We start from the raw sequence: 16,882 nt of genomic DNA, 5'->3' as shown, positions 1-16,882 counted from the left end.
ATTAAAAAGTGCCTAAATTTATCAAATCTGTTCAAGATTTTTATTTATTGATTAATTAGAACGTAATTAATTGGATGATGCAGTCTTCTTGTCATTGTAATCGTTTCTAATCGCGGAAATGTCTGCATTAACACTTACAGGACTTACCACTAGAGGGCGCCACTGCGGCGTTAAAGATGTTATCTGCATTCATTACCACTAGAAGAAGAGCCGGGAGCGGAGTTTCTGGCCGGCGGGATTTGAGTGTGACACCATCGTGACGGTGCGGCGTGGACCGTGGAGTGTCCGCAGCGGAACAGGTAAGCGCTCGTGCGGGACTCCCGGACAGAGCAGGTTTCGTCTGGTACCGTCTGACTCGATGGTTCGTGTTCCGTCTCCATGGTGACGGTTTACCTGCGCGCAGGTGCGGACTCTCTCTGCATTCAGGGACGGGCGCGTGTTTACTGTGGCAGGTGACGTCACTGTGGGTTCCTACCGTAGAACTTCAGATGACACGGACGTGCTGCAGGTGTCCCTCGGGTGTTGAGGTCATGGCGCATGAGCAGAGCGTCCCCACCACGCGGGAGTTCTGGACCCCTGTGGGAGGACGAGCTCCTGCTGAAAGTGGGGGTGGGCTTGAGTCCAGAATGTGGCTGGTCCTCTGTTCCGTCAGAGGTCCGGTTCTCCTGTGTGTTCTGGTTCTTCAGGCTTTTGTTGTGGTTCTGCCTCAGAGGTTCCTGACGGTCTTTGCCGTTTTTCTGTTCTGTTAGTGAGAAACTGAAAGATGAAGCAGAGAGAGAACAGCTTTAATTCACACGCTGGTCTACGGAGTCTAACGGTTATTCAGTCTTCAAAGTTAGAACTACAGGAAGTCTGCCGGTTCCTCCAGACTCTTGTGCACACACATGCACTCCCGTGCACACACATGCACTCCCGTGCACACACATGCACTCCCGTGCACACACAGGCACCTCCTCCTGTCTCAGGAGTTGACCCCGGTACATCTTCCCCCTCCTCCAGCCGGCTGACGTCCGGTGCCATGGCGAAGCTGCAGGGCTTCGACTTCTGGAGGACGACGCTGAAGGGAGCTCGTTTCGTGGTGGCGCCCATGGTGGACCAGAGCGAGCTGGCGTGGCGCCTGCTCAGCCGCAGACACGGCGCTCAGCTGTGTTACACCCCCATGTTTCACGCTCAGGTGTTTGTCCGAGACGCCAACTACAGGAGGGAGAACCTGTACAGCGAGGTCTGCGAGGAGGACCGGCCTCTGATCACGCAGGTGGGGGGGCGCCCAGGTGCATGCTGGGACGCCGTCTGCCGCGGCCAGCATGCGTGACGCCTTGTCTTTGCAGTTCTGCGCCAACGATCCAGAGGTGTTTGTTCAGGCGGCTCTGCTGGCCCAGGATTACTGCGACGCCGTGGACCTGAACCTGGGCTGTCCGCAGATGATCGCCAAGAGAGGTGCACGCCCATTTACCCCCCCCCCCCCCCCATCCTGACCCATCACTTCCCCTCAGAAAGCATGTATCACATCAGAGCTGCTGCACGTCTGTGTTCCAGGACACTACGGGGTTTTCCTGCAGGATGAGTGGGACCTGCTGGAGAGGATGAGTAAGTCTGACCCACAACACCTGTACAGGGAGGGGAGGGGGGGCATTTTCTTTCTTTTAAAGATCAAAACCAGCCACCAAACCAGCTGATGTCACAACATTTATAGTTTGAAGTCATCACCTTCCCTGAAGCATGCAGGAGGAACCAGCCTGTCTGCCTCTGCTTAATAAAGAATCTGCTGTTGCCGTGGAAACAGACAGGAATGGAACCCAACCATGTGAGATCTGCGGCAGTTTCTGTTGCAGCTCTAGCATCAGTCCCCTAAACTCCAGCTGCACCAAAGACCTTTTGCTTTCCTGGACTCTGGGGTCCGTTTGGGTGCAAACACTGAGATTCGGACCGGTTTAGAACTTCCTGAAACTGTCCATCCTGTTTCCTGCTGTGCTTCATGGTTCGGGCTCTCTGTCACCTGCTGTTCTGTCTTCCTGCCAGTCAGGTTAGCCCATGAGAAGCTGTCGGTGCCGGTCACGTGTAAGATCCGTGTCTTCGAGGACGTGGAGAGGACGGTGCGATACGCCCAGATGCTGGAGAAGGCTGGATGTCAGGTACCATTAACACGAAACCTGTCAGCCATTCAAACAGGAAGTCTGGAACGCCGTCTCCTGCGCTCTCCACCCTCAGCTGCTGACCGTACACGGCCGAACCAAAGACCAGAAAGGCCCCATGACAGGCGTTGCGAGCTGGGAACACATCAAGGCCGTGCGGTGAGTCTGTTCTGCTCTAATGTGGCTGAAGCTCCTTTAAAATGAAGGTTGTGTCTGCGCAGCAGCTCTGAGCAGACGTCTGCCTCTCGTCAGCAGCTCTGAGCAGACGTCTGCCTCTCCTCAGCAGCTCTGAGCAGACGTCTGCCTCTCGTCAGCAGCTCTGAGCAGACGTCTGCCTCTCGTCAGCAGCTCTGAGCAGACGTCTGCCTCTCCTCAGCAGCTGGAGACGCCTTCAAAGTCCCACTCGCATCATCTTTTGATCTCCTGTCAAGGCCTTCCCTGAGGTCTCTTTAACTGTGATGTGGTTTTTAGCCAAAATCCAGAACCTGTATTTTTTTCTGGGACATAGTTTCTGCAGAGCGGCATCAGAAATTCACCTCTGAGTTGTGGGCGGGGCCGTGGAACCCTGACCCCTTTCCTGTCATCCATTACTGAGAGCTCTCCATTTACACCTTCTCCCGCTAGCTTACAGCCCCTCACAACCCCAACCTAACGTTAGCGGTGCAACAAAAAGGCGAGCGGCATCAGAGCGATCCACAGCCTCTTTCTAAATGTCCTCCATGGTCAGAAAAATGTTACAAGAAGATGTTAAAAACACCAAAAACGCAATTTTCAGCGGCGCTGGACTTTAAGAGTCCGCAGAGGAGAACAGACTTTCTAGATCTTTCTGACTTCCTGCCAGTTTTCCAGACAGACTCCGCCCTCTTTCTGGACCTGTTGTGGCTGCCCTGGTCATTTCTGAGAGGAAACGTACTGAACTTTGGTTTTAAACATGAACGCGGCGTTCTGACTGAGTCTGTCTGCAGCGGTGACAGCAGGAGACGCTGAGTCGGGCTGCAGATCCTCCCGTGATGATGTCAGGTCGTCATGCAGAGACGGACGCCGTTCCTCCAGCAGAACCTTCTCCCAGCTTAGGGACCTTCAGGAATGCGTGTCTAGCATGTTCTTGAACACGCGTCACAGGCGTAGCTTCAAAGCTGTGCGTGTCGTCCATCGCGGTCCCATTCTAGCCCGGCAGGTTCTTCTCTCCCCCCCCCCCACCGGTTTCTGTGTTGATTGGTGGTCTGCGTTTGCAGGAAGGCGGTAAACATTCCTGTGTTCGCCAACGGCAACATCCAGCACCTGGGGGACGTGGAGCGCTGCATCCAGGAGACGGGGGTGCAGGGAGTCATGAGCGCAGGTACCCCACCCCATCCTGAGCGCCCAAGGGCGGGCCCCCGCCTCACCGCTGCTCTGCTGTGTTTCCAGAGGGGAACCTGCACAACCCAGCCCTGTTCGAGGGCCGCAGCCCCCCCGTGTGGGAGATGGCCGACGAGTACCTGGAGGTGGTGCAGCGGCACCCCCCCTGCTCCCTGTCCTACGTGAGAGCGCACCTCTTCAAGCTGTGGCACCACACGTATGTCTGCGTCTGCTGTCTGATCAAAGCAGGAGCCTCCTTTGGGCTCCCACTGAATTATGGGAAATGTGTGAAAACTGTAGTTTTTCTGCTGATGCAGTAAAGCAGAAAGTTCCAAACCTCAGAGACTGAAACTGTCAGAAACCGTATGATTGAAGCGTGATCTCCTTGGAGCCAGTATGCCCCCCCCCCCAGCAGCTCTCATGAAAAACAAACAAAGCACAAAAAAACATGGAACCTATTTTCAGACAGACTGGATGTTTCTGTGTAAAATCAGACCTTTAACATGAAACCCGCCTCTAGTGGTGGTTTAAGGAACTGCCACATTCAGCCCCGTCCCTCGTCTAAAGCTCCGTTCACGCCCCCCCCTCCACAACGGCGTTCAGTCTATTAATACACAGGTTTAGGGCTTCTGCATTTTAAACACTACACTACTTTCTACAACCGTTGTAAGGCTCTACGTACAAAAACACGCAGCCATTAAACGCGTATTTAAAATGAAAGTTAAGGCCCGTACACACCGGGACGAATATTCGCCAGGCGTTATTCGCCAGGCGTTTTTGTGTTCACACCCAGGCGATTTTCACTGACGGTGAGCCGAGCGAACATGCAATTTCATTCCCTGACATTAGATGGCGCTTAATGTAAACAGAAATACTCCTGTACACAAGGTGGCGCTGCGCAACTTTACGATTCTTAAAGTCGCTTTTCCCTCAGAAGAAGAGAGCAAGTATTTACACGCTTGTCAGAATCATATAAAGAAAACATGAATATTTCAAGCACCAGTAGCTCCAACTGGTGCTTGGTTCGGGGATATTTTAGAATGTCCGTCATTATTTCTTCGCGGCTGTGTAGACGCTACTCGGCGTCTATCTTCTTCGTTGGTATGTGTGCTCACCAAGGCAGTTTTGTGTTTGAGCGCCCCCAAGTTGTGTTTTACTGTAACTTCAGAAGCTCCAGACACGTGTGCAAAAGCGCCATTCTCATTGGTCGAGTAGATTTCGACGCTGCGCGTCAAACCAAAAAAACGAACCCGAGGCGTTTTTTTAAAAAGTGACGCTTTGACGCGTGCCGTTTTTTTGCGTCGGTGTGCACCAAGGTTATAATAGTTTCGTATTTTTTATTAGTTTTAGTTTTTATTTCGTTTTGAAGTTTTGTTTTTAAATTGATTTAGTTTTAATTAGTTTTTAGAGGCTGCTTTACTAGTTTTTATTAGTTTTTATTTTTTGAAATTGCTTCGTTTTAGTTTAGTTTTTATTAGTTTTAGTGTTAGTTTTAGTTTTTTCTTCTTTTTTTTGTAAATTAGGATATTTGTCAGGTGCATGATTCAAAATCACCAGAATAAGTATTGTATAATAAAAACTCAAAGATACATTTTGAAACACTTATTATTCAGAGGACACAAGGACAACCATCCTTAAATTAAAATACAACAGCCGATAACAGCATTACGTTACCTGCTCTGGCTTTTTTTTCGGGGGAGGGCGGGCGAGAGGCTAGCTTGTAGGTACTGTTGATTTGTGTTGTTGTGTGCGCTTTTTAAATGTACCTTTAGATTCGTAGGGTTTTTCCCTTTGAGGAGCGTTCCACAAATTTTGTCTCCTGCTTTGACTACAAGGCACTTACTTTAGTTTTCGACGCTGTTATATTCAAAAAAGTCCCAAATAGGACTCTCCCGCTTCCTCCCAACTTTTAATGCAGCCATCACGCTCATGTAAATGTCTATGACAACGCTAGCCGGCAGTGTCTGACAGACATCATGTGACGTCACAGACAACGTGATGCCGTAGGGTAGAGCCCTGCGCGGGACTATTTTCTTCATCCCGCTCCCGCCCGCTGAATTTCTGACCAATCCCGCCCGCTCCCGCAACGTATGCGTTACACTCCCGCCCGCACCCGCAAAACTCAGAGAATTTATTCCCGCACAGTAATAGAGATGCATTGATTTTGTATCGTCTCCAGTCCCGCAGGAAAAAAACACGTATTTGTATTGATATTATTTATTATTAAAGAGATTCATGTCCCTCCTCCAGCCTCATCTTTCCTGCATTCCTCTTTTGTGTAATTTGCAACTTAATTATTAAATATATTTTCACTAATCCTGTTCGGTTAAAAGTGTGCATGTGTCCGTGCGCAGATAGACGGCCTGAAGCGCTAAACCAGCTGGTAAAGATGCAGGTCAAAGTCATTTGAATTTATGGATGGAAAAAAAACATTGTAATGGTTCAACAGAGCTGAAAATTTATGAATTAATTTTTTTCCTGACGGAAAAATACTTTTTTTAGCTTCAGCCTTTTCCAGTTTTGCTGATTCGCAGATCTGAGAACCATGCGTGACTCAGGATGAACCTCGTTTGTGGTTCTTTTCTACTTCATCAATTGACATCATGTCCCTGCCAGGAAACCTGCGCAGTGTTGCCGGATAGATTGACAGCTCTGTCATCCGTGTGCTGCGCTGTGGCGCCCGGACTATCGTGTCAACCTACGGTGACCGTATTTTGCGCTCTCTGTGTAGGACACATTGGGAGGGCGGGGATAAACAACTCTCAGCTACAGAGGATGAGCAGGTGAACAGGTAGAGAGGAAAAGCAGGTGGTGGGGGGGGGGGGGGGGCTTTGGTTTCAAACTCTGTCAGAGAGATGAAAACACAGCGTCAGATTCAGACGCAGTTTTGACTGCAGGAGTTGAAGCAGAGACTTTCTCGGATGATTTTATGAAATCAAACATGGAAACATGATTACCATGTAAAACTCTTCAAAATAATAAACCTGATCTCCTCATTCTCAGTGTCTACCATGCATTGATGCACATGCACACATCGCTCCATGCAGCGATCAGACCATAACTTTAGCTGGTAGCTCCGCCTACACGCGACCGCGGTATCAGGCTTTAAAGAACACACTAAGAGGCGGGGCGGGGCGTTGCACACCCCCAACAACAGGTTAGATGACAGGGGCCGTTGGGCGTCTCTACCTGGTGCGTTCACGGAGTTTCAGTACATAAGAATCCAACAGCTGCACAGCCTAACGTAGTCCGCTAATATATAGTCATGAGATATTCATGGCAGCACTGATCCCACGGGGTTTCTTTTTGCCGCCCGCTCCCGCCCGCAGCACAATTCAAACCGCCCAATCCCGCGAGATTTGGATTGGGTCCCACGGGACCCGGCAGGACCCAATCCCAATGCAGCCCTCTACCGTAGGGGCCAAATACACAGTAAAACTAGCAGCGTGAAGTAAATAGATTTTATTTCAACCCAAAAGACTTATGTATTAACAAAGACGAAAACGAAGTATTTTTTGGGGTTAATATTATTTAGTTTCAGTTCGTTTTATACACACAACAAACAGTTTTAGTTAGTTTTCGTTTTTTTTAAAACTCTCGTTTTTATTTTTATTTAGTTAACGAAAAAAAATTTTCAGTTCTAGTTTTAGTTTTTTCGTTCGTTTTCGTTAACTATAATAACCTTAGTGTGCACACTCACATTGGTGCCCTTTGTTTAGTCACGAGGCATTAAATGTCGGCGAATATCCCGCGCGAAATTCGTCCCGGTGTGAACGGGCCTTAAGAATCCCAAATACGTTCTCCACGTTTGACCGAGTGTGAAGGCTTGCTGTCCCGCCAGAGAGGGAAGAAATAAAAACAAGAATAAAACCAGGGGACCTTTTTTTATTATCACCTCCGTGAAAATGAGAAAAACATCCTAAAGTTCTGGAGGCCGAGCGGGCTGGTTCCCCGTCCCGCCAGCTCGCCTCTTGGAAGCCGGCGCAGTGACGGGATCGCTCCAGATCCACCCGCCCTGGGACAGACTGTCCACGTGGAGCCGCCTTCACCGTAACCCTAAACTTAACACGTCCTCTGGGTCTGTGCGGCCAAAAAAAACGTATTTGGAAGTGTTCACGCCAACGGTCGCTGTCTTTCTGGCTTTTCACATCATTTGCTGTGAAAGTAATTCAACGATCTGCTAAAGCGGTAAAGCCCCCCCTTGTCTCAAGCTCTCCATTCATGATAGATGCAGCTTGCAGAAAAGCGGGACCAAGGGCGGAGCTACTCAGCTCATCACCAATGGCCACGCCCACATAGGAAACAGTGGCTTTTCAAGACATTAAAGTTTTGGGATTTTGGTTAAAAACATAATCATAACTAAACTGGGAAAGTTTTATTTTTAAAAGTTGTCATGGGGTCTTTAAAGGGTCGACTCGATCTCTGAGGCTCCGCCTTTCTCTCCTTATGGGCGCCGCCCATTTCATGACATCTCCTAGAGTCGGCCTCAGCAGCGTGTCTGAGTTTCTCTCAAAGACAATCACACCTCTGAACTTTGGTAAAGATGGATGTGCAGATTGTTTAAATAGAAGGAAAGCGTTTAGCCGATCATGGGCTACCTCTACAGAGAAGGTGGGCGTGTCTGTTAGCCTGGGGGCGGGGCTGGCAGTGCAGACTCTTCCTGGAAGGGGCGGTTCCTCACTTTGTGATGTCACCATGTCGGAACCCATTTGTTTCTTTAGGTTGGGAGGGGCTGGTGCTCAGAGATCAGGTTTCTAGAGGAACACTCAGAAAAAAACTGCTTTTAGTTTTTTACGGTTTCTGTTATAATAAACTCTGAAGCTCATAAACTTTCCATGGAGGCCCTTCAATAGGCTGCTGTGTCTGCAGGCTGCAGATCCATCAGGACCTGAGGGAGGAGCTGGCCAAAGTGAAGACCCTGCAAGCGCTGGCTGAGGTCAGCAGCCAGCTGAGGCGGCGCTGCCAGGTACGCAGTGAAGAGACGGTCATGTGACCTGCTGGTTTGTGATAGGCTGAAGCTTTTCACTCTTTAGGTCTTGAAGTGGAGTCGTAGCAACTGCTCTGAAAATCTTCTAACTTGAGACGTTTCTCCACTTGGTGAAGTTTGTGGACAAACACACTTTGAATCTGTGGAGAATGGTCACATGTCAGGGTGGAGGCCACGCCCCCAGCTTCATTGTACTCCAAAATATAGAAGGTTTTCTTAGTCCTCACACAGACGACTGAAGCTTCAAAGTTTTATACTTTATACTTATTTCAGCAATCTTGCACTAAAATGATGAACAACGAGACACCTAGTGGTTACAGAGTGAAGTGCAGCGGCTCCATTGATTTCCATTTTTAGCCGGTCTTACAAGAAGTGAAAGACGACCCCAACATAATGTTAGCGCTGCAACAAATATGGCGAGCAATATCAGAGCCGGGCAGTTTAGGGCCAATTTCCAAAAAAAGCCATTTTAGTCGTAGTTTTAGTCGTAGTTTAAGTCGTAGTTTAAAGGCCCGTACACACCGGGACGAATATTCGCCAGCCGTTGTTCGCCAGCATTTTTCGCCACGTCTTTTGTGTTCACACCCAGGCGATTTTCGCTGACGATGAGTGGAGTGAACATGCAATTTCATTCCCTGACATTAGATGGCGCTTAATGTAAACAGAAATACTCCTGTACACAAGGTGGCGCTGCGCAACTTTACGATTCTTAAAGTCGCTTTTCACTCAGAAGAAGAGAGCAGGTATTTACGCGCTTGTCAGAATCATATAAAGAAAACATGAATATTTCAAGCATCAGTAGCTCCAACTGGTGCTTGGTTCGGGGATATTTTAGAATGTCCGTCATTATTTCTTCGCGGCTGTGTAGACGCTACTTGGCGTCTATCTTCTTCGCTGGTATGTGCGCTCAGCAAGGCAGTTTTGTGTTTGAGCGCCCCCAAGTTGTGTTTTACTGTAACTTCAGAAGCTCCAGACACGTGTGCAAAAGCGCCATTCTCATTGGTCGAATAGATTTCGACGCGAGGCGTCGAAAAAAAAAACGAACCCGAGGCGTTTTTTTTTTTTGACGCTTTGGCGCTTGGCGTTTTTTCGCCTCGGTGTGCACACTCTCGTTGGTGCCCTTTGTTTAGTCACGAGGCGTTAAACGTCCGCGAAAATCGCCGGCGAAATTCGTCCCGGTGTGAACAGGCCTTAAGTCGTAGTTTTAGTCGTAGTTTTAGTCGTAGTTTAAGTCGTAGTTTTAGTCGTAGTTTTAGTCGTAGTTTTAGTCGTAGTTTAAGTCGTAGTTTTAGTCGTAGTTTTAGTCATAGTTTAAGTCGTATCTTAGTCGTTGTGAGGGATTTCGGACACAACCGATCTCTTCATGACAGGAAACCAAAGAAAAGAGCGCCGGGTCGGCACTGTTCGATCACGTGACGGCATGTCTCTGATCGTGGGGCATGTGTGCGTTTTTCTGACTGTCAGCGTTCTCTTTGTGTTCACACAGGAGGAGAGGGCGAAAGGAAAGGGGGCGGAGCTAAGCGAGAGCACACTGCCCCTCCCTCACTGGATCTGCCAACCGTATGTTAGACCTGAGTGAGTCTCTGTGCCTTTTGCTGCGCCGACACACATTTAAAGACACACCCTCAAATATGCACACAAACACACACACACAGGTATCCCCTCTTGTTCAGGGTTGTGACCCTGCGGCCTTGTTGTTGTGCGTTTTCAGGCCGAAGCCGCCGCTCACCAACGGTTCCTCAGAGGGGAAGACGGCGGCCTGTAAGAAGAGGACGCTGGAGGACTTGGACGGGACGGGCCAAACTCTCTCCAAAAACAAGCAGAAGAAAAGATCCCGGAACCCCAAGAAGAACTTTAGTGTGGATCAGAAACGTGAGCTTTCCTCCTCTAGAACCGGTCCAACTGCAGCTCTGGTGGTGACGCTTCTTCTGTGTCTCTGCAGCCAAATACCTCAAATGTGAGCAGTGTGGAAACCCCAAGGTGAGGAGTTCCAGCTCCTCCAGAGCCTCTTCATCGCATGATGGAGCTCCTTGTTGTTCTGTCTTCTTTGTGTTTATTTGTCGGAAGAAAATCTTTACAGCTTCTAAAGAGCGTCTGGAACCAAACGTCATGTTTCCGTGTTCGGTTTACCAACTGCTGCTGACAAACGGTTTTCAGAGCTTCATGTTCTCCCTCTGACCTGCTTCTCCTGGCCTTCCAAACACTTCTGAGGTTTGTTGAGCCGTCAGGCTGAGTTCCCGCCTTAAGCTTCACACCAAGCCTTACCTCGTCTGGAAGCTCATAGGCTGCAGGACACGTCTCGACCCTGGACACGTCTCGGCCCTGTACACGTCTCGGCCCTGGACACGCCTCGGCCCTGGACACGCCTCGGCCCTGTACACGTCTCGGCCCTGGACACGTCTCGACCCTGGACACGCCTCGGCCCTAAATACGCCACAACCCTGAACACGCCACAGGCCTGGACACGCCTCGGCCCTGGACACGCCAGAGTCCTTTATTTCCTTTCTAAAATCGCATCAGGAGCTGTGTTCACACTGAGGACCAGAACCGGTTCTGTGTTTTCATGTGAAACTTTGTCCTCTGCTGATTCTGCTTTTGCTCTGCAGGGAAATAAATGCGTCTTCAATCTGTGTCGAGGATGCTGCAAGAAGAAGGCTTTCAAAGAAGTGGCCGACTGTCCAAGTGAGTCCTGTGTGAGCTGGACTTCAGTGCCGGGCTCCAGTTTTTACCGGGTTTGGGTTCTTCTGCCGTTTGCTGCTCAGCTGCATTTAAGGTCCAAACGGCTGCTTGTCTGCTGAGAAAAGTCAAGCTTCTGAACGCATCTGTTCAGCCAGTCACGCGGGTCGACACGGGTCAAAGTTCTACTAAAGGGTTGTTAGCTGTTAAAATGACGCTGAATTCTAAAACTCCTGAGAAGAAATCCTTGGTAGATAAATAGTTTAGAGGAGTTTCGCCTGTTTCTCCGTCATTTTTCATTTTGATTTGACATAGTTTAGATTTTTGGGGGATGTATTCATGCATTTTAATTTTTTTTACACTTTTAATCTTTGTCATAAAATATAAAAGTGTTTTGATTTATTAGATTTTTTTAAACTAAACAAAATGTATTGTCATTGTGTAGTTTCAGGTTTTATTGTGTAAATAATGTGTGTATGAATATGTGTTAAATAAGCATCTGGGGTTGTATTGAACAGATGAAAAGCACTGCCACAAAAAACTGTTATAAAGCTAAATTATTCAAGCAAACTGGAAAGTTGTCAAACGTCTCCAAAGGTGGCAGATTATCAGGATTTAACTCTAGAAAACAAGAATAGAATGGATAGAAAAGACTCTTCTCTCTGCTCTGCAGGCCATGGACTCCGGTTCAAAACCAAGGCAGAGAAGCGGCGAGCGGAAGAAAGTGGACGGAACGATGGCGAGCAGACGGAGAAGAGGAGCTGCTCAGCGCCGCCTGACGCAGAGTTCAGCCCAACGTTTCAGGAGCAACCGGAGCGCCATCTGCTGCTGTGAGCGCCACGCCTGCGTTCGCCTGCGTCCGCCTGCGTTCGCCTGCGTCCGCCTGCGTTCGCCTGCGTTCGCCTGCGTTCGCCTGCGTTCGCCTGCGTCCGCCTGCGTCCGCTTGCGTCCGCCTGCGTCCGCCTGCTGCATTGGTCCAAACCTGTGAAGGCGGCAGAGGAGGACGGGAGCAGACAGACTTCAGTTCAGGCCATTCTGCTGCTAGGAACTGTCTGTGTGGCCGTGAGCTGTTAGTGCCTCAAAAGACAAGTTCAAGTTATTTCAGCAGTCACTTTTTATACAATATTTTGAGATATTATTTATGCAAAAGTTACTTTAGTCACAATTATGGAAAGTTTTTCAGAGGACACCTTGCAACTTTACTTTGAAATTACTTCCTACAACAAAAGGCTTTTATTTTGACGGGGCTTGTTTAATTAACTCAGAAAAACCCTAAAAGGTCAGAATTTTTTTTTATTGGTCTTTATTTTCAGTTCAGTTTTGTCATTTTTTTTTGACAGCCAGAGGCTTTTATTTTGAAATAAATCTTCTTCCTGTTGACCTTGTGGTTCTGGATTGTGCAGAGGTTCATTTGATGCATCGCCTTGTCATGCAGACCTGAGACTCGTGGATGACGGTTCTGAAGGCCACAGATGCCAAACAAGTCTGAGAACGATTTGATGATGAAGCTGCTCTGAAAGGTCACAAGGTCACAGAGAACTGGACTCTGGTTGGTGCGTCTCTTCCTGAGGAAAAGAAAACTTCCAAAGGCAACGTGTGATTTTGTTCAAACAGAGCAATATTTCATTAAAGATGACAGCGTTGCTAAAGTTACAGGGCTCCATAGTTTGTTGTTTCACTTACAGCCCATAGCCTGTTTTTTATTATTAATTTTATTTTAAAGTTGGTCATTCGAGAAGCTCTTCTGCTGAACCGGCTTATTTTCAGACAAAAATGACGACACATAAACGATGTTCCTTCAGAAGGTCAAAGGAGGTCATGCCAGCTGAGACGGTGACTCACAGCAGAGAGGCATAAATAATAAACCTCAGAGACATCATAACCGGACATTTACACATCGTTTGTCAAATAAAATCCTAACGTTGGCCTCTGAAGCATTTCTCTACATGAAGCTAAAGGAAGAATCAGAAGCACCACATACACAAAAGTATTTTCTCGTCTGCCTTGACTCACAGATGACCTGAAGTGTCGTCCCATTCCTAACCCACAGAGTTCAGTCTGATGTGGCTCCACCTTTAGCAGGGATTCCAGCTCCAACTCTTCTAGAAAGGCTGTCCTCAAGGTTCAGGAGTGTTTCTAGGAATTCTGGAGCGTTCCTCCAGAAGGTCATTGGTGAGGTCACACACTGATGTTGGTGGAGAAGGCCTGGATCAGTCTCTGCTCCAATTCCTCCCAAAGGTCTTCTATGGGGTTCAGGTCAGGACTCTGTCCAGTTCATCATCAGACTCTGTCCTCCATGTCTTCATGGACCTTTGACCTTTGGTCACTGCTGCTCAGTCATGGTGGAAGAGGAAGGGGCCGCTCCAAACTGTTCCCTCCAGGTTGGGATCATGGAATTGTCCAGAATGTTTTGGTATCCTGAAGCATTCAGAGTTCCTTTCACTGGAACTAAAGGGTCAAGCGCAAAAAAACAAGCCCACACCATAATACCTCCTCCACCAAACTTTACACTCAGCACAATGGCGTCCCAAATGTACCGTTGTCCTGGCAACCTCCAAACCCAGACTGGTCCATCAGATTTCCAGATGGAAAAGTGTGATCCATGTCTCCAGAGAAGGCGTCTCGCTGCTCTGGCGTCCAGTGGCGGCGTGCTTTCCACCGCTGCATCCACGCTTTGCGTTCACCTGGTGATGTGTGTTTGGATGCAGCTGCTCGCCATGGAAACCAGTTCCATGAAGATGGACTTGTAATCTGAAGGTCACATGACGTCTGGAGCTCTGCAGCAACTGAGTGCAGAAAGTGGGTGACCTCTTTGACCTTCAGCATCCTCTGACCCCTCCCCATCAGGTTAGTGGTCGACCACTTGGAGGCTGAGCTGCTGTTGCTCCCAAACTCTTCCTTTGCTCTGACAGAGCTGACTGTGGAAGATTTAGGAAACTGTGTGGCCTAACATACTGCTCTACCTTTTACAGGTCAAAGTACCAGAAGAGTCGCTTAAACACAGACGTTCAGATGAAGTCTGTTGATGAAAAATCTGTTTCTAACATTTCTGGAAAGAATACAACAAACGATGCTTAAAATCTTTAATGATATCAAAGTTGATGAATGAGGAAGAGGAGCTGCAGGTGTTTCCTCAGGTGAGGAAGCAGGAAGCTTGCAGGACGTTCAGACGTTCAGGCCTTTCCACCCCGGTTGATGTTGCTCTTGATGAAGGCCAGGTAGGAGGACACCCGGGTGTAGACGCCAGGGCGGCCCGGCAGGCCACACCCATCAGGACTGCCGGAACTCATGATTCCCACCTGCACAAAGCCCCGGGGCGTACGGCACACCAGCGGGCCGCCATAGTCCCCCTGCATGGGGAGAACAGGTCAGATGCTGCTTCATCAGAGCAGGAACCAGCTGATCCGACGCTTTCAGGAAGATGACCAGAAACTGTAGCGGGGTTGTGGACAAAAGCTTTCACCGAGTCAGAGAGAGCAGGAGGTAAATCTGCTTTGCTATTCATTCTAGTTCTTTGATTGTCTTTGATCTGGTTTCACATACTTACAGCTGACCAAAGCATTTAGTGAATGATGGGTAGTAGAGGAGCATGTTTGTGTTCAGAAAACTAACTTTGCAGGCGTCCTTCCCTCCAGCCGGGCTGCCGGCACACAGCATGTCGTCCGTCAGCCAGGGATACGTCTGTCTGCAGTCCCTCTGAGGGACGATGGAAATCTGAAGCTGCTGGAGGGTCTCTGGATCCGGCAGAGGAACTGGACACAGACGGGTGAGAAAATCCTGTTTTCTTACATTCTGTACCCACGAGCTGCAGATCAGCAGGACGCGTCCGTCTACACGGGTGGAAACGGGCTTTGTGCAGGCAAAAAAATGGACAAATCTGTACACAGGTGACCCCCACGAAATGTCAAGGTGGGAGACCGCTCAGTCAGCCTGTGGAGTGAAAAGGTTCATATATACATTTTCTATAGGCATGCTGCGGGCCACACTTCAAAGGCTTGGAAGAACAGCCGCAGATCTACAATGGAACGGGGAGCATCGTGGCTCAAATCCTGACATCAGTCTGAGCGACTGTTTGCAAACCTCAGCGTGTTTCTGTGAACATTAGTAACCTGGATTCTGAAAGATGAGAGAGGCAAAGATTCCCATGATCCTCTGGGACGGAAACCGGGTTCCCATTTGACATGACAGTCAAGACCGGAGGTTAATTAAGGAACTGATTATCATTTGACTTTATTATCTTGTTTGAAGGCTATCATGTGACTAACCATCAGATTGAAGACAAGTACTAAACTTGAAGTTTATCTTACTAAGTAGACTTGAGTATAGGTATAGCAAGTATATCATAGGGTAGGAAGTATCCCAATTGAATACGTCTTTGGACTAAATTGGAACATTATAAGTTTAAAATATATCGATAGTGTATAAAATAAACTTCTAGTATACTGTCTGGCTCACTTTTAGTACAGACTAAGTATAGTTGTAGTACACTTGAATAGACCTGGGGGAGGTGTTTTACTGAGTCTCCTCATTTAAGGTGGACTTCACTTCTCAGAGCTTTAAGAACAAAGTTGAAATGTTCAGTGAAACCAGAGACTCTGGGATCTTCACTTCACTTCTGATGCTTCACACGGAACATACCACCGTTTCCCACCAGCCCCCAGCCGGTGATCCAACACTCGGAAGACGGGCCAAAGGCGTCATCAGTCTGGACCAGGCTCAGGGGGGCCACACGCTGTGAGAAAGCCAGCGCCTTGTCCAGCCTGAGCAGGGCCAGGTCGTTCTTGTACACCCCACCACCACCTTCGTATCCGGGGTGACTGATGACATGCGTCACGCGCCTGTAGCGCTCGGCTCCATGGGACAGGTCGCGGGCTCCGACCCAGACTCCAGAGCGGCGCAGATTAACACTGAGGCTCCTGTCAGAGAAAACACACAGGACAGTTAGCTGCTCTGGATGTACAGGGGGCAAAAACTTCAGAAAAAAAGCAGTGGTTGCAGTTATACGCACTCTAAATTACTGTTTAGGATTTATGAAATCAGTCAAAAGAAAAAAATGAAAGTCCACACAAAAGTTATGGAGCAAATGTTGCTCAGTATCATGAAGTTAAAGGTTTTTCATCACAAATGAAGTCAAACCTGTGAAATGATCATGAGAAATATGTGTCACAGCTATTTCAACATAAAGAATGAGAATCAAAAGTAAAGTTCATCAACATAAAATAATATTTTACCCAACAGCATAACTCAGTTATCATATGAAACAACCTGAATGCATTTTCTCTCTGATGAAACATAACTTTAAGAATTGTTTTTTTCTGTTTTCTCTTGAAGAGATTTTTGGATTAAAGACTAAACTGTGCCAGTCACACAGTAGTTATTGTCATTTTTACATAAAGCTGCTCTTATTTCACCAAAAGGTAAATTTCCTGCCACAGAGACTTCCGGGTGGAAACACTCACGGATCCCAGCAGTGAGCGGCGGTCAGCACCCACTGCTTGGCGACCAGGCTGCCCCCACAGCGCCACCTCTTCAGACCATCAGACGTGATGTTGAGGTGGACCATCCAAGGCCATTTGCCTTCTGCGGCGTCCTCCCCCCCAATGATGGAGCTGCCCTCCAGAGCCCCCAGTGAACCTACAGGACAGCAGGAATCTGATGATTCACATTTCTGTGGAGGAGCGTTTGACCACTTCTCTGTGGGGCTTAAACCCTTAAAGCAAACTCACCACCCAGCACATGGATAGAGTTA

At 48.4% G+C, this 16,882-nt stretch overlaps 2 protein-coding genes across 6 annotated transcripts in view; one reads left to right on the top strand and one right to left on the bottom strand.

Moving 5' to 3' along the window:
• Window positions 1-188: 188 nt before the first annotated feature.
• On the top strand, window positions 189-12,786 carry dus1l (dihydrouridine synthase 1 like). 5 transcript variants are annotated; one of them, XM_023957862.1, is made up of 15 exons: window positions 189-299; window positions 1,000-1,255; window positions 1,329-1,437; window positions 1,537-1,587; window positions 2,020-2,132; window positions 2,209-2,291; window positions 3,368-3,471; window positions 3,540-3,687; window positions 8,340-8,436; window positions 9,944-10,032; window positions 10,169-10,329; window positions 10,400-10,437; window positions 11,064-11,139; window positions 11,807-11,963; window positions 12,569-12,786. In XM_023957862.1, the coding sequence occupies exons 2-15, from the start codon at window positions 1,019-1,021 to the stop codon at window positions 12,585-12,587; spliced, it is 1,482 nt and encodes a 493-aa protein (XP_023813630.1). In that variant the 5' UTR covers window positions 189-299; window positions 1,000-1,018; the 3' UTR covers window positions 12,588-12,786. The 5 variants fall into 5 exon arrangements, 3 of the variants coding, with proteins under 3 accessions (XP_023813630.1, XP_023813629.1, XP_023813631.1); XM_023957861.1 differs by having other exon boundaries at window positions 12,537-12,786; XR_002873738.1 differs by lacking the exon at window positions 12,569-12,786 and having other exon boundaries at window positions 10,400-10,668; window positions 10,735-11,139; window positions 11,807-11,876.
• A 1,416-nt stretch (window positions 12,787-14,202) lies between these two features.
• Window positions 14,203-16,882, bottom strand: part of LOC101157190 (tryptase) — a 2,910-nt gene continuing 230 nt past the window's right edge. The window contains exons 2-5 of the mRNA XM_004085877.3: window positions 16,593-16,767; window positions 15,772-16,049; window positions 14,746-14,885; window positions 14,203-14,483 (exon numbers count right to left, since the gene is read on the bottom strand). Coding sequence (XP_004085925.1) covers window positions 14,307-14,483; window positions 14,746-14,885; window positions 15,772-16,049; window positions 16,593-16,767 — 770 coding nt within the window. The 3' untranslated portion in view covers window positions 14,203-14,306. The remainder of the gene's footprint in view (window positions 14,484-14,745; window positions 14,886-15,771; window positions 16,050-16,592; window positions 16,768-16,882) is intronic.

Source organism: Oryzias latipes, chromosome 8 (genome assembly GCF_002234675.1).
Source record: "Oryzias latipes chromosome 8, ASM223467v1".
NCBI classification, from domain to species: domain Eukaryota; kingdom Metazoa; phylum Chordata; class Actinopteri; order Beloniformes; family Adrianichthyidae; genus Oryzias; species Oryzias latipes.
Note: the sequence above shows the minus strand (reverse complement) of the source record. Positions and strands in the feature narration are given on the sequence as shown.

Coding starts and splice junctions, on each gene's coding strand:
- dus1l (XM_023957861.1), top strand. CDS start 1,019: ATGGCGAAGCTGCAGGGCTTCGACTTCTGGAGGACGACGCTGAAGGGA. Junction 1,438..1,536: donor GCAGATGATCGCCAAGAGAG/GTGCACGCCCAT, acceptor TCTGTGTTCCAG/GACACTACGGGGTTTTCCTG. Junction 3,688..8,339: donor TTCAAGCTGTGGCACCACAC/GTATGTCTGCGT, acceptor CTGTGTCTGCAG/GCTGCAGATCCATCAGGACC.